The sequence below is a fragment of the Pseudorca crassidens genome, chromosome 10 (genome assembly GCF_039906515.1).
Source record: "Pseudorca crassidens isolate mPseCra1 chromosome 10, mPseCra1.hap1, whole genome shotgun sequence".
Taxonomy (NCBI): domain Eukaryota; kingdom Metazoa; phylum Chordata; class Mammalia; order Artiodactyla; family Delphinidae; genus Pseudorca; species Pseudorca crassidens.
In genome coordinates, this window is record NC_090305.1 from 75,800,111 (window position 1) to 75,814,801 (window position 14,691).

The 14,691-nt window shown below is 40.2% G+C and overlaps 1 protein-coding gene across 1 annotated transcript in view; it reads right to left on the bottom strand.

Moving 5' to 3' along the window:
- DNAH12 (dynein axonemal heavy chain 12) overlaps window positions 1–14,691 on the bottom strand; it is a 228,900-nt gene that overhangs the window by 206,704 nt on the left and 7,505 nt on the right. The window contains exons 2-3 of the mRNA XM_067754844.1: window positions 5,203–5,331; window positions 4,356–4,553 (exon numbers count right to left, since the gene is read on the bottom strand). Coding sequence (XP_067610945.1) covers window positions 4,356–4,525 — 170 coding nt within the window. The 5' untranslated portion in view covers window positions 4,526–4,553; window positions 5,203–5,331. The remainder of the gene's footprint in view (window positions 1–4,355; window positions 4,554–5,202; window positions 5,332–14,691) is intronic.

Genomic DNA, 14,691 nt, shown 5'->3' on the forward strand with positions numbered 1-14,691 from the left:
CCCCGCCTCTGCATGTAGGTCACCAGACAGCATCTGTTCTTCACTCAGACAGGACGGGGTCAAAGGAGCAGCTGATTCAGGGACTCTGGCTCACACAGGCTAGGGGGAGGGATGGGTACGGATGCGGGGCAAGCCTGCAGTGGCAGAGGCCAGAGTGACGTTGCCCCAGCCTGAGGCGCGCCGTGCATTCTCCCGGGGAAGTTGTCCCTGGATCTCGGGACCCTGGCAGTGGCGGGCTGCACAGGCTCCCAGGAGGGGAGGTGTGGATAGTGACCTGTGCTCGCACACAGGCTTCTTGGTGGCTGCAGCAGGAGCCTTAGTGTCTCATGCCCATCTCTGGGGTCCGCGCTGATAGCCGTGGCTCATGCCCGTCTCTGGAGCTCCTTTAAGCTGTGCTCTTAATCCCCTCTCCTCGCGCAACAGGAAACAAAGAGGCAAGAAAAGTCTCTTGCCTCTTCGGCAGCTCCAGACTTTTTCCCAGACTCCCTCCCAGCTAGCTGTGGTGCACTAGCCCCCTTCAGGCTGTGTTCACGCAGCCAACCCCAGTCCTCTCCCTGGGATCCGACCGAAGCCCAAGCCTCAGCTCCCAGCCCACGCTCACCCCGGTAGGTGAGCAGACAAGCCTCTCGGGCTGGTGAGTGGTGGTCGGCACCGATCCTCTGTGCGGGAATCTCTGCACTTTGCCCTCCGAACCCCTGTTGCTGCGCTCTCCTCCGTGGCTCCGAAGCTTCCCCCCTCTGCCACCCGCAGTCTCCACCCATGAAGGGTCTTCCTAGCTTGTGGAAACCTTTCCTCCCTCACAGCTCCCTCCCACTGGTGCAGTTCCCGTCCCTATTCTTTCGTCTCTGTTTTTTCTTTCTTCTTTTGCCCTACCCAGGTACGTGGGGAGTTTCTTGCCTTTTGGGAGGTCTAAGGTCTTCTGTCAGTGTTCAGTAGGTGTTCTGTAGGAGTTATTCCACATGTAGATGCATTTCTGATGTATTTGTGGGGAGGAAGGTGAACTCTGTGTCTTACTCTTCCACCACCTTGAAGCTCCTTACAATGAGGTATTAACTCACGTCGGTCAGAATGGCAATTATCAAAAAATCTAGAAAAAATAAATGCTGGAAAAATGTGTGGTGAAAAGGGAACCCTCTTGCACTGTTGGTGGGAATGTAAATTGATACAACCACTATGGAAAACAGTATGGAGGTTCTTTAAAAAACTAAAAATAGAACTACCATATGACACAGCAATCCCACTACTGGGCATATACCCTGAGAAAATCACAATTCAAAGAGACATGTACCACAATGTTTCAGTGCAGCACTATTTGCAATAGCCAGGACATGGAACCAACCTAAGTGTCCATCGACAGATGAATGGATAAAGAAGATGTGGCATATATATACAATGGAATATTACTCGGCCATAAAAAGAAACGAAATTGAGTTATTTGTAGGGGGGTGGATGGACCTAGAGTCTGTCATACAAAGTGAAGTAAGTCAGAAAGAGAAAAACAAATACCATATGCTAACACATATATATGGAATCTAAAAAAATAAAAGGTATTGATGAACCTAGTTGCAGGGCAGGAATAAAGAGATAGATATAGAAAATGGACTTGAGGACCTGGGGTGGGAGGGCGAAGCTGGGGCTAAGTGAGGGTAGCATCGACATACATATACTACCGAATGTAAAATAGTTGGCTGGTGGAAAATAGCACAGGGAGATCGGCTCGGTGCTTTGCGATGACCTAGAGGGGTGCGATAGGGAGCATGGGAGGGAGGCTCAAGAGGGAGGGGATATGGGGACATATCTATGCATATGGTTGAATTGCTTTGTTGTGCAACAGAAACTAACACAGTATTGTGAAGCAATTATACTCCAATAAAGATCTATTAAAAATAAAATTCCTAAGGCTTTCTCACATGGAGTAGAAAATGTGCCTGGAATATCCTCCTTCCTCTTTTCTTTGTTAATTGTCAAGGCCCAGGCCAGACTCCCCTTCATCCATCATTTTCTCTGTGAGCAGCCTAGCTCTCAGTGATCAATACTTTCAAGGATTATACTTTGGTATGCTAGTTGGCACTAGCTACCTTGCACTGCAATGATCCCAACATAAATATGCGTAACTACCTTGAGCTCTTTATATATAAATGTCACCCTTTAATATAGCAATAATTTCCTGGAGTGTGTTTTCTCTACTGATATAAATAAAAAGAGCTGCGAAGAATGTAAGAGCTAGTGTTTTCACTCCCTGTTTTTGCTTTCTGTGTTAACAATCAAAAAACAGATAAATAAACAAAATTGGATAATTTCAAAGGACTGTGTAAGAGACTACATATGGTGAAGGAGAGAAAGGCTGGTCTGAATCAAGAGGGATTCCTAGTGGCCAAGGAAGAAGTGGCTCATTCATGGGAATCTGGAAAGCTACAAAACAATTTTCGATCTTTGCTCAGCCAAGTGTTCCAAGGAACTGGTCCCAGCAGAGGGCTCTGTTCTGCCCAGGACTCCTTACATCCCACCTTACTCCTGGAACTCTCTATCCACAGACCTCACCTGATAATACTCTTCCCCAGGTCCCTGATACTCTAGTGACATAGACCTTTGTCAATTCCTAGAACACACTGAAAGCATTCACATTGCAGGGCTTTCATGCTTGCTATCCCCTTTGCTACAGTGGTGTTCTCATGTTTATTTAAATGACAAACTTCTTATTCTTTAGATCTCTATATATCACCTCCACGGGACTTTCCTGCAATGTTCCTAGAAACATCTTCCCTGTCACTCTCTATCCCACTATTTTATTTCTTCATAGTATTTATCACCATCTAAAGGGTTAACATAATTTTTTTTAATGTGTTTACTATCTGCCTCCTCCCACCAGAATATAAGCTTCTGAAAGACTAAAGTCCTTTCTGTTGTGTTCTCTGTGGTCTTTCTAGTAACAAGCACAGTGTTTGGATAACAGTAGATATTTAATATCCGTTAAATAGATGTAAGAGAATATGTAGACAGGGTTAAAGCTGCACAAAGGGGATTAGGAGAAAGCTTTCCAGAGGAGGTGATTCATAAACTAAGCCTTGAATAAACTGTATAAGTATTCAGATAGACTTTTCAGTGAAGGAAACTGCAGGGAGCAATTGTGAAATTTATTTTTCACTAAATGTAAAAATATGGAACTGCAAGTAGTTCAACATTCTGAGATTATAAAAGGTTTTGGAGCAAGAACAATATGTAACTCCTAAGGAACCCCTTTTTCTATTCTCTAAGTCTACTGAAACATTGGTTAGTCTTAGAAATTAAAGGGGTAAAGGGTATCTGACAATACATATACTGCCATTAGTTAATATACCTTATAAGTTTGGATTTAAATATGATTAGAAGATTGACAGACTAATAGTAATGTAAATTTAAAGAAGTTATATGATTAACAGACCTGTTTAATTTTAAGGAAAGTAAAATCAGCAAAAACTTAAATTATTTTAACTAGCAACAATATGATCATCAACAATGTAACAGAGAATAAAACTTAGTCAGTTGCAAAAATAGGTATAAAGGAGGCAGACCAAAGAGGGAAAGAGAATGCAGAAAGAGAAGCAGAAATCCACCAGAGAGAAATTCCCTGTTTTATAGTTCAGTGTTAGGTTCAAAGCGTACAGAGCTCAATATCTTTTTCTTCTTATTTATCCCTAGAGCCCAGCAGAATCAGGTACCTAGGAAATTCTCAGTAACTGCTGAATTGACTGAACCATCCTTATCAGTGCCTTTGGTAGCTGGTACCTAAATTAGTTTTAATTTCCACTAAATTGGAGCGGAAAGGGTAGGATGTTAGACTATATTTTCTTTTGTATAGAAAAAAATTTTAAGTACAAGTAGTTTCAAGGTATTTTATTAAGTATTTGCTCCAGTGCAATGCTATTTGTAGAGGCCCAGTTACTTGGTCTTACTTTCAGGGACCAGTATGGTTATAATATATCACAAGGAGGAATAGTGTGGTGTTCAAAGTATGTGAACTCTAGGACCAGACTGTCAGGGCCTAAACTCAAGCTGTGAGACCTTCGGCAAGTTACTTAACTTCTCTGCACCTCAGTTTACTCATCTATATATAGAAATAACAATAGTACCCATCGTATAGGGTTGTTGTGAGAAGTATAGGTAAAACAATAAAAACAATGCTTAGAATAAACACTATAAGCACTATATAACATTTACTATCATTACAATTACTTTTTCAATTGTTTTCCTACTTGAATTTGAAGATGATATTTTGACCATGAACAACCTAAATAGTTAAACTTTTTATGAGAATACAAACACTAATTATTTCACTCAAATTCCAAACAAGGATTATTTACTAATATGCTACTTACACTAACTGATTAATTGTCTTCTGCTGCTCCTTGGATCTTCTGTAACTCAGCAGCTTACTTTGTGCTGGTGTGTCAACACCTATGTCTTCCAGGGGACGAACAATGGGAGGTAACTTCAAGTTCAGAGCCTCTTTTTCTGCTGCAATGGCAGTTTTGTTTGTATCTGACATCTTGGTCCCCTAAAGATTAAAATATACTCTGAGGAGAAAAAGTCCGTAAAGCCATTATTGTAAAAGCTAGCCTCGATATATTCATTACATATCAATACCAAAAATTCTAGGCCTCTTTATATCTTTTTCCCAAGGATGGCAGTTGAGATAAATGGGCAGGGATTCCTGTTACAGCTCTACCATTCATTGCTATGAACAAATGAAGCCAGTCACTTCCCGGTGAGTGAGGGCTTCAGTTTCCTCATGGCTGAAATTAAGGAACTGGATTAGATGCTCTCTAAATACCTGTACAGTTCTAAAATTTTGAGTTCAAATTTTCCCTAAGAAGCACATCACAACAACAACAAAATCCAGTTGTTGAGGTATAATCTCTCTCCCCAAAAAGCTGCTACTTTAACATCATTAATATTTTTAAACATCACTATTGTATCTTAGTTTTGCTACCTTCCTAGAAAGCCATACTATGACCAAACAAAAATAGGCATGCTAAGTGCATAAAAAATCTAAAATGTCATATAAATGCTGAATAATTAACTGTGATATCAACTGCATTTGCTGCAGATGCCCACACAATTTGGAGATTCCTGCCTTGAAAAAGACAGTTTCTGCTGGCGCCCAGTTCAAAATCTCCTCCCCTGGGAGAGGGGTGAAGAGAAAAGCTGAGGACAAGAAAGTACCTCTCTGATTGTTTTCACTACTTCCCGGCTGCTCAGATAAGAGGGGTACGTTCAATGAACTTCTCTAATGGTGAACGGGAGAGAAAACAGGGTTGAATCCTCCGGAACGCCCTACGGGGTCCTGCCGAGCTGGTGAAAGGAAGAGAGAAAACAGGGTTGAATCCTCCGGAACGCCCTGCCGAGCTGGGCAGTCGCCTGCCGAGTAGAAACAAAGTTGTCGCCATAGAAACTGTCGCCGTCGCAACTAGAGAGACTGGGCAAATGTTGCCTGGAGAGGCAGTTGCTGAGTGCCACAGATTAGGATTACCTGTCACAACAATAATTCATTACTCGAGTAAATGGAGGGTCAGTGAATGAGACTTTTTTACCTAACTCTCTTCCCTTAGAAAGGGCACAGAATCAGGATCTTCAAATTGTGGAAAACTGCAAGACTGGAAATTCGGATCCGTTGGAAAATAGATTTATATAAACACTCTCAAGGAGGATCAAGTCTTCAAGTGTCCCCATAGCGACTTCCCTGTAAATATTATAACTAATCAAGATTTTAATTTCTTTTTTCTCTATCCAGTATTTGTTTAGACAGCACTTCTTTCAGAAAATTTTTGGCAGAGAAGATTAAGCTGTGTAAATTTTTTGAGTATGCATGAAGAGAGAAATGTGAAACTTTGCTATTTGAGGCTGCACAATGGATACTCCATCTAAATGATAATAGCCTACACAAATACCATGTGCATAAATAAAATTGGTAGATAAATAAATCCTGGTGGTGTATTAATGGCATATTCATTCAACAAATATTTGAGCATCTTCTATGTGCCAGTCGGCATGTAAAGAATTTTTTTTTAATGAGAGTACAGCCTACACTATTGTGTCTAGCAAACAGTTGTTCCTCTAGAAATTTCATTTGAGTCAGTGAATGAACAAATTGAAATTCCTCCCAGCTTGTAAAAACAAACTATTTTCTGTGGAAAACAAAACACTTGTGATTTTTTTGTCACAGTGTCTTTTTAAAAAATTTTATTGAAATATAGTTGATTTACAATGTTGTGTTAGTTTCAGGTGTACAGCAAAGTGAGATATATATATATATATATTCTTTTTTAAGATACTTTTCCATTATGGGTTATTACAAGATATTGAGTATAGTTTCCCATGCTATACAGTAGCTCCTTATTTGTTATCTATTTTATATATAGTAGTGTGTATATTTTAATCAAAAACTCCTAATTTATCCCTCCCCCACCTTTCCCCTTTGGTAACGGTAAGTTTATTTTCTATGTCTGTGAGTCAATTTCTGTTTTGTTAATAAATTCATTTGTATCATTTTTTCAGATTCCACATATAAGCAATATCATTTGATATTTGTCTTTCTGTGATGGTTTTTTGACATGTCAATTTGGTTAGGCTAAACTACAGAACTGAACGGAGGACAGCATTATATCATGCACTCACCTTCTCCCAGTTACTCAATCAAATACTAATCTAGGGCTGCTGTGAAGAGATTTTGCAGATGTAATTCAAGTCCCCTGTAAATTGATGTTAATCTAGGGAGATTATCTGTGTGGGTCTCAGTCAGTCAGTGGAAGTCCTTTTAAAAAGTTTTAGACATGCCCTGAGTTAGACTCCAAACAGCAGCTAGGTGTACAGGTGCTCTCCCCTTTCTGGCTCTTTCCTTCCTGACAGCCTGCCCCTACAGATTGTGGACTTGCTTCATGATCCCCTACAGTTACATAAGCCAGTTCCCTGTAAGAAACCCTATATATAAACATACAAACAATGGATACATATAGGGTATATATATAATCTACTGGTTATAATCTTAATCTTCTGCTTCCCTCATTAGATCCTAACTAATACAATGTACATCTTTTGTCAAACAGGTTTTAATAGGTATAATTTACATACTATAGAATTCACCATTTTAAAGTATATAATTCAATGGGTTTTTCAGTAAATTTATACAGTTGTGCAACCACTACCAAGATCCAGTTCTAAAAAATTTCCATCACTGCAAAAAGTTCCCTTGACGTCATAAACAGTCAATCCTCACTCCCACCTCCAGTCCTAGGCAACCACTGATTTACTTTTGGTCTCTATAGGTTTACAACTTCTGAAAATGTCATGTACATGGAATCATGTATTATGTGGTCTTTTGTGTCTGGCTTCTTTCACTTAATAATGTGTTTGAGGTTCATCTATATGTAGTATGTGAGAGAAGTTCATTCCTTTTTACTGATGGATAGTCTTCCATTATATGGATATATCATATTTGGTTTATTCATTCACAAGTTGATGGACATTTGGATTGCTTTCAGTTCGGGGCTATTGTGAATAATCCTTGCATGAACATTTGTGCGCAAATCTTTGGATGAACATACATTTTCATTTCTCATTGGTAGGAATTGCTGGGATAAATGATAAGTGTATGTTTGACCTTTTAAGAAACTGTCAAACTGTTTTCCAAAGTGGTTGAAAGATTATACATTTCTACCAGAAAAATATAAGCATTCCAATTTCTCCACATCCTTGCCAACACTTGGTATTGTCTATCTTTTTTATTCGAGGTATTTGAATGGGCATACAGTGGTATCTCATTGTGGTTTTAATTTGCATTTCCCTAAATGCAAATATGTTAAATATCTTTTCATGTGCTTATTATCCATTAACATATCTTCTTTTTTGATGAAATGTTTATTTAGATCTTTTATCCATTTTTAAATTGGAATATTTCCATTTTTATCATTAAGGGGTAAGAGTTCTTTACATTCTGGATACAAATCGTTTATCAGATAATTTGCAAATATATTCTCTTGGCCTGTAGCTTGCCTTTTCATTTTCTTAATGGTATCTCTTTTTTTTAACATCTTTATTGGAGTATAATTGCTTTACATTGTTGTGTTCGTTTCCACTTTATAACAAAGTGAATCAGCTATACGTATATATATACCCCATATCCCCTTCCTCTTAAGTCTCCAACCCACCCTCCCTATCCCACCCCTCTGGTGGTCACAAAGCACTGAGCTGATCTCCCTGTGCTATGCAGCTGCTTCCCACTAGCTATATACTTTATATTTGGTAGAGTATACATGTCCATGCCACTCTCTCACTTCGTTCCAGCTTATCCTTCCCTCTCCCTGTGTCCTCAAGCCCATTCTCTACATGTGCATCATTATTCCTGTCCTGCCCCTAGGATCTTCAGAACAATTTAATTTTATTTTTTAGATTCCATATATATGTGTTAGCATATGGTATTTGTTTTTCTCTTTCTGACTGACTTCACTCTGTATGACAGACTCTAGGTCCAACCACCTCACTACAAACAACTCAATTTCATTTCTTTTTAAGGTTGAGTAATATTTCATTGTATGTATATGCCACATCTTCTTTATCCATTCATCTGTCGATGGACACGTAGGTTGCTTCCATGTCCTGGCTATTGTAAATAGAGCTGCAATGAACATTATGGTACATGACTCTTTGAATTATGGTTTTCTCAGGGTATATGCCCAGTAGTGGGATTGCTGAGTCACATGGTGGATCTATTTTTAGTTTTTTAAGGAACCTCCGTACTGTTCTCCATAGTGGCTGTATCAATTTACATTGCCGCCAACAGTGCAACAGGGTTCCCTTTTCTCCACACCCTCTCCAGCATTTATTGTTTCTAGATTTTTTGATGATGACCATTCTGACCGAAGTGAGGTGATACCTCATTGTAGTTTTGATTTGAATTTCTCTAATCATTAGTGATGTTGAGCATCCTTTCATGTGTTTGTTGGCAATCTGTATATCTTCTTTGGAGAAATGTCTATTTAGGTCTTCTGCCCATTTTTGGATTGGATTGTTTCTTTGATATTGAGCTGCATGAGCTGCTTGTATATTTTGGAGATTAATCCTTTGTCAGTTGCTTCATTTCCAAATATTTTCTCCCATTCTGATGGTTGTCTTTTCGTCTTCTTCCTGGTTTCCTTTGCTGTGCAAAAACTTTTAAGTTTCATTAGGTCCCATTTGTTTATTTTTGTTTTTATTTCCATTTCTCTAGGAGGTGGGTCAAAAAGGACTTTTCTGTGATTTACATCATAGAGTGTTCTGCCTATGTTTTCCTTGAAGAGTTTTATAGTGTTTGGTCTTACATTTAAGTCTTTAATCCATCTGGAGTTTATTTTTGTGTATGGTGTTAGGGAGTGTTCTAATTTTATTCTTTTACATGTAGCTGTCCAGGCTTTCCAGCACCACTTATTGAAGAGGCTGTCTTTTCTCCACTGTATATTCTTGCCTCCCTTATCAAATATAAGGTGACCATATGTGTGTGGGTTTATCTCTGGGCTTTCCATCCTTTCCACTGATCTATATTTCTGTTTTTGTGCCACTTCCATACTATCTTGATTACTGTAGCTTTGTAGTATAGTCTGAAGTCAGGGAGCCTGATTCCTCCAGCTCCCTTTTTCTTTCTCAAGATTGCTTTGGTTATTCAGGGTCTTTTGTGTTACCATACATATTGTGAAATTTTTGGTTCTAGTTCTTTGCAAAATGCCAGTGGTAGTTTGATAGGGATTGCATTGAATCTGCAGATTGCTTTGGGTAGTAGGGTCATTTTCACAATGTTGATTCTTCCAAACCAAGAACATAGTATATCTCTCCATCAGTTGGTATTATCTTTAATTTCTTTCATCAGTGTCTTATAGTTTTCTGCATACAGGTCTTTTGTCTCCTTAGGTAGGTTTATTCCTAGGTATTTTATTCTTTTTGCTGCAATGGTAAATGGGAGTGTTTCCTTAATTTCTCTTTCAGATTGTTCATCATTAGTGTATAGGAATGCAAGAGATTTCTGTTCATTAATTTTGTATCCTGCTACTTTAGCAAATTCATTGATTAGCTCTCGTAGTTTTCTGGTAGCATCTTTAGGATTCTGTATGTATAGTATCAAGTCATCTGCAAACAGTGACAGTTTTAACTCTTCTTTTCCAACTTGGATTCCTTTTTTTTTTTTGCGGTATGCGGACCTCTCACTGTTGTGGGCTCTCCCATTGCGGAGCACAGGCTCCGGACACGCAGGCTCAGCGGTCACAGCTCACAGGCCCAGCCGCTCTGTGGCACGTGGGATCCTCCCGGACCGGGGCACTAACCCGCATCCCCTGCATCGGCCGGCAGACTCTCAACCACTGCGCCACCAGGGAAGCCCTGTATTCCTTTTCTTTCTTTTTCGTCTCTGACTGCTGTGGCTAAAACTTCCAAAACTATGTTATATAATAATGGTGAGAGTGGGCAACCTTGTATTGTTCCTGATCTCAGAGGAAATGGTTTCAATTTTTCACCATTGAGAATGATGTTTGCTGTGGGTTTGTCATATATGGCCTTTATTATGTTGAGGTAAGTTCTCTCTATGCCTACTTTCTGGAGAGTTTTTATAATAAATGGGTGTTTGTTGAATTTTGTTGAAAGCTTTCTCTGCATCTGTTGAGATTATCATATGGTTTTTATCCTTCAGTGTATTAATATGGTGTATCACATTGATTGATTTGTGTATATTGAAGAATCCTTGCATTCCTGGGATAAACTCCACTTTATCATGGTGTATGGTCCTTTTAATGTGCTGCTGGATTGTTTGCTAGTACTCTGTTGAGATTTTTGCATCGATGTTCATCAGTGATATAGGCCTGTAGTTTTCTTTTCTTGTGACATCTTTGTCTGGTTTTGGTAACAGGGTGGTTTCATAGAATGAGATTGAGAGTGTTCCTCCCTCTGCTATATTTTGGAAGAGTTTGAGGATAGGTCTTAGCTCTTCTCTAAATGATTGATAAAATTCACCTGTGAAGCCATCTGGTCCTGGGCTTTTGTTTGTTGGAAGATTTTTTATCACAGTTTCAATTTCAGTGCTTCTGATTGGTCTGTTTATATTTTCTATTTCTTCCTGGTTCAGTCTCGGAAGGTTGTGCATTTCTAAGAATTTGTCCATTTCTTCCAGGTTGTCCATTCTATTGGCATATAATTGCTTGTAATAATCTCTCATGATCCTTTGTATTTCTGCAGTGTCAGTTGTTACTTCTCCTTTTTCACTTCTAATTCTATTGATTTGAATCTTCTCCCTGTTTTTCTTGATGACTCTGGCTAATGGTTTTTCAATTTTATCTTCTCAAAGAACCAACTTTTAGTTGTACTGATCTTTGCTATTGCTTACTTCATTTCTTTTTCATTTATTTCTGATCTGATCTTTATGATTTCTTTCCTTCTGCTAACTTTGGGTTATTTTTGTTCTTCTTTCTCTAATTGCTTTAGGTGTAAGGTTAGGTTGTTTATTTGAGATTTTTGTTTCTTGAGGTAGGATTGTATTGCTATAAACTTCCCTCTTGGAACTGCTTTTGCTGCAGCCCATAGTTTTTGGGTCGTCGTGTTTTCAATGTCATTTGTTCCTAGGTATTTTTTGATTTCCTCTTTGATTTCTTCAGTGATCTCTTGTTTAGTAGTGCATTGTTTAGCCTCCATGTGTTTGTATTTTTTTACAGTCTTTTTCCTGTAATTGATATCTTTCTCATTAGAGTTGTGCTCGGAAAAGATAACTGATACAATTTCAATTTTCTTAAGGTTACCAAGGCTTGATTTGTGACCCAAGATATGATCTATCCTGGAGAATGTTCCATGAGCACTTGAGAAAAAAGTGTATTCTGTTGTTTTTGGATGTAATGTCCTATAAATATGAATTAAGTCCATCCTGTTGAATGTATCATTTAAAGCTTGTGTTTCCTTATTTATTTTCATTTTGTTTGATCTGTCCCTTGGTGAAAGTGGGGTGTTAAACTCCCCTACTATGATTGTGTTACTGTCAACTTCCCCTTTTATGGCTGTTAGCATTTGCCTTATGTACTGAAGTGCTCCTAGGCTGGGTGCATAAATATTTACAATTGTTGTATCTTCTTCTTGGATTGATCCGTTGATCATTATATAGTGACCTTCTTTGTCTCGTGTAACAGTCTTTATTTTAAAGTCTATTTTGTCTGATATGAGTATTGCTACTCCAGCATTTTTTTTTTTCCCGGTACGCAGACCTCTCACTGTTGTGGCCTCTCCCGCTGCGGAGCACAGGCTCCGGACGTGCAGGCTCAGCAGCCATGGCTCACGGGCCTAGCCGCTCCACGGCATGTGGGATCTTCCTGAACTGGGGCATGAACCCGTGTTCCCTGCATCGGCAGGCGGACTCTCAACCACTGCACCACCAGGGAAGCCCTCCAGCTTTCTTTTAATTTCCATTTCCATAGAATATCTTTTTCCAACCCCTCACTTTCAGTCTGTATGTGTCCCTAGATCTGAAGTGGATCTCTTGTAGACAGCATATATACAGGTCTTTTTTTTGGGTATCCATTCAGCCAGTCTATATCTTTTGGTTGGAGAATTTAATCCATTTACATTTAAGGTAATTATCAAAATGTATGTTCCGGGGGACGAGGGGAAGATGGCGGAATAGTAAGATGCGGAGATCACCTTCCTCCCCACAGATACACCAGAAATACAACTACATGTTGAACAACCCCTACAGCACACCTACTGAACGCTGGCAGAAGACCTCAGATCTCCCAAAAGGCAAGAAACTCCCCACGTACCTGGGTAGTGCAAAAGAAAAAGGAATAAGCAGAGACAAAAGGATACGGACAGGATGTGTACCAGTGGGAGGGAGCCGTGAAGGAGGAAAGGTTTCCACACACTAGGAAGCTCCTTCGCGGGGGGAGACTGTGGGTGGCAGAGGGGGGAGGCTTCGGAGCCGCGGAGGACAGCACAGCAACAGGAGAGCAGAGGGCAAAGCAGAGAGATTCCTGCACAGAGGATCGGTGCCAACCAGCACTCACCAGCCCGAGAGCCTTGTCTGCTCACCCACCGGGGCGGGCGGGGCTGGGAGCTGAGGCTCAGGCTTCAGTCAGAGCGCAGGGAGAGGACTGGGGTTGGCGGTGTGAACACAGCCTGCAGGGGGTTAGTGCACCACGGCTAGCCGGGAGGGAGTCGGGGGAAAAGTCTGGACCTGCCAAAGAGGCAAGAGACTTTTCTTGCCTCTTTGTTTCCTGGTGCGCGAGGAGAGGGGAGTAAGAGCGCTGCTTAAAGGGACTCCAGAGACAGGTGCGAGCCGCGGCTAAAAGCGCGTACCCCAAAGATGTGCATGAGACGCTAAGTCTGCTGCTGCCGCCACCAAGAAGCCTGTGTGTGAGCACAGGTCACTATCCACACCCCCCTTCCAGGGAGCCCGTGCAGCCCGCCACTGCCAGGGTCCCGGAATCCAGGGACTACTTCCCCGAGGGAACACACGGCGCACCTCAGGCTGGTGGAACGTCACGCTGGACTCTGCCGCCGCAGACCCGCCCCGCAGTCCGTACCCCTCCCTCCCCCCGGCCTGAGTGAGCCAGAGTTCCCGTATCAGCTGCTCCTTTAACCCCGTCCTGTCTGAGAGAAGAACAGACGCTTTCAGGCGACCTACACGCAGAGGCGGGGCCAAATCCAAAGCTGAACCCCAGGAGCTGTGTGAACAGAGAAAGGGAAATCTCTCCCAGCAGCCTAAGAAGCAGTGGATTAAATCTCCACAATCAACTTGATGTACCCTGCATCTGTGGAATACATGAATAGACAACGAATCATCCCAAATTGAGAAGGTGGACTTTGAGAGCAAGATTTATGATTTTTTCCCCTTTTCCTCTTTCTGTGAGTGTGTATGTGTATGCTTCTTTGTGAGATTTTGTTTGTATAGCTTTGCTCTGACCATTTGTCCTAGGGTTCTATCCGTCCGTTTTGTTTTGTTTTATTTTTTTTCTTAATAATTATTTTTTATTTTCATAACTTTATTTTATTTTATCTTCTTTCTTTCTTTCCTTCCTTCCCTCCTTTAGACAACAAATCATCCCAAAATGAGGAGGTGGACTTCGAGAGCAAGATTTATGATTTTTTCCACTTTTCCTCTTTTTGTGAGTATGTGTATGCTTCTGTGTGAGATTTTGTTTGTATAGCTTTGCTCTGACCATTTGTCCTAGGGTTCTATCCGTCCGTTTTGTTTTGTTTTATTTTTTTTCTTAATAATTATTTTTTATTTTCATAACTTTATTTTATTTTATCTCCTTTCTTTCTTTCCTTCCTTCCCTCCTTTAGACAACAAATCATCCCAAAATGAGGAGGTGGACTTCGAGAGCAAGATTTATGATTTTTTCCACTTTTCCTCTTTTTGTGAGTATGTGTATGCTTCTGTGTGAGATTTTGTCTGTATACCTTTGCTTCCACCATTTGTCCTAGGGTTCTATCTGTCCATTTTTTTGTTGTTGTGGTTGGGTTTTTTTAAATTTTTTTCTTAATAATTTTCTATTTTAATAACTTTATTATATTTTATCTTACTTTATTTTATTATATTTTATCTTACTTTATTTTATTTTACTTTATCTTCCTTCCTGTCCTTCCTTCCTCCTGCTCTCCCTCCCTCCTTTCTTTCTTTCCTTCCTTCTTTCTTTCTTTCTACTTTTTCTCCCT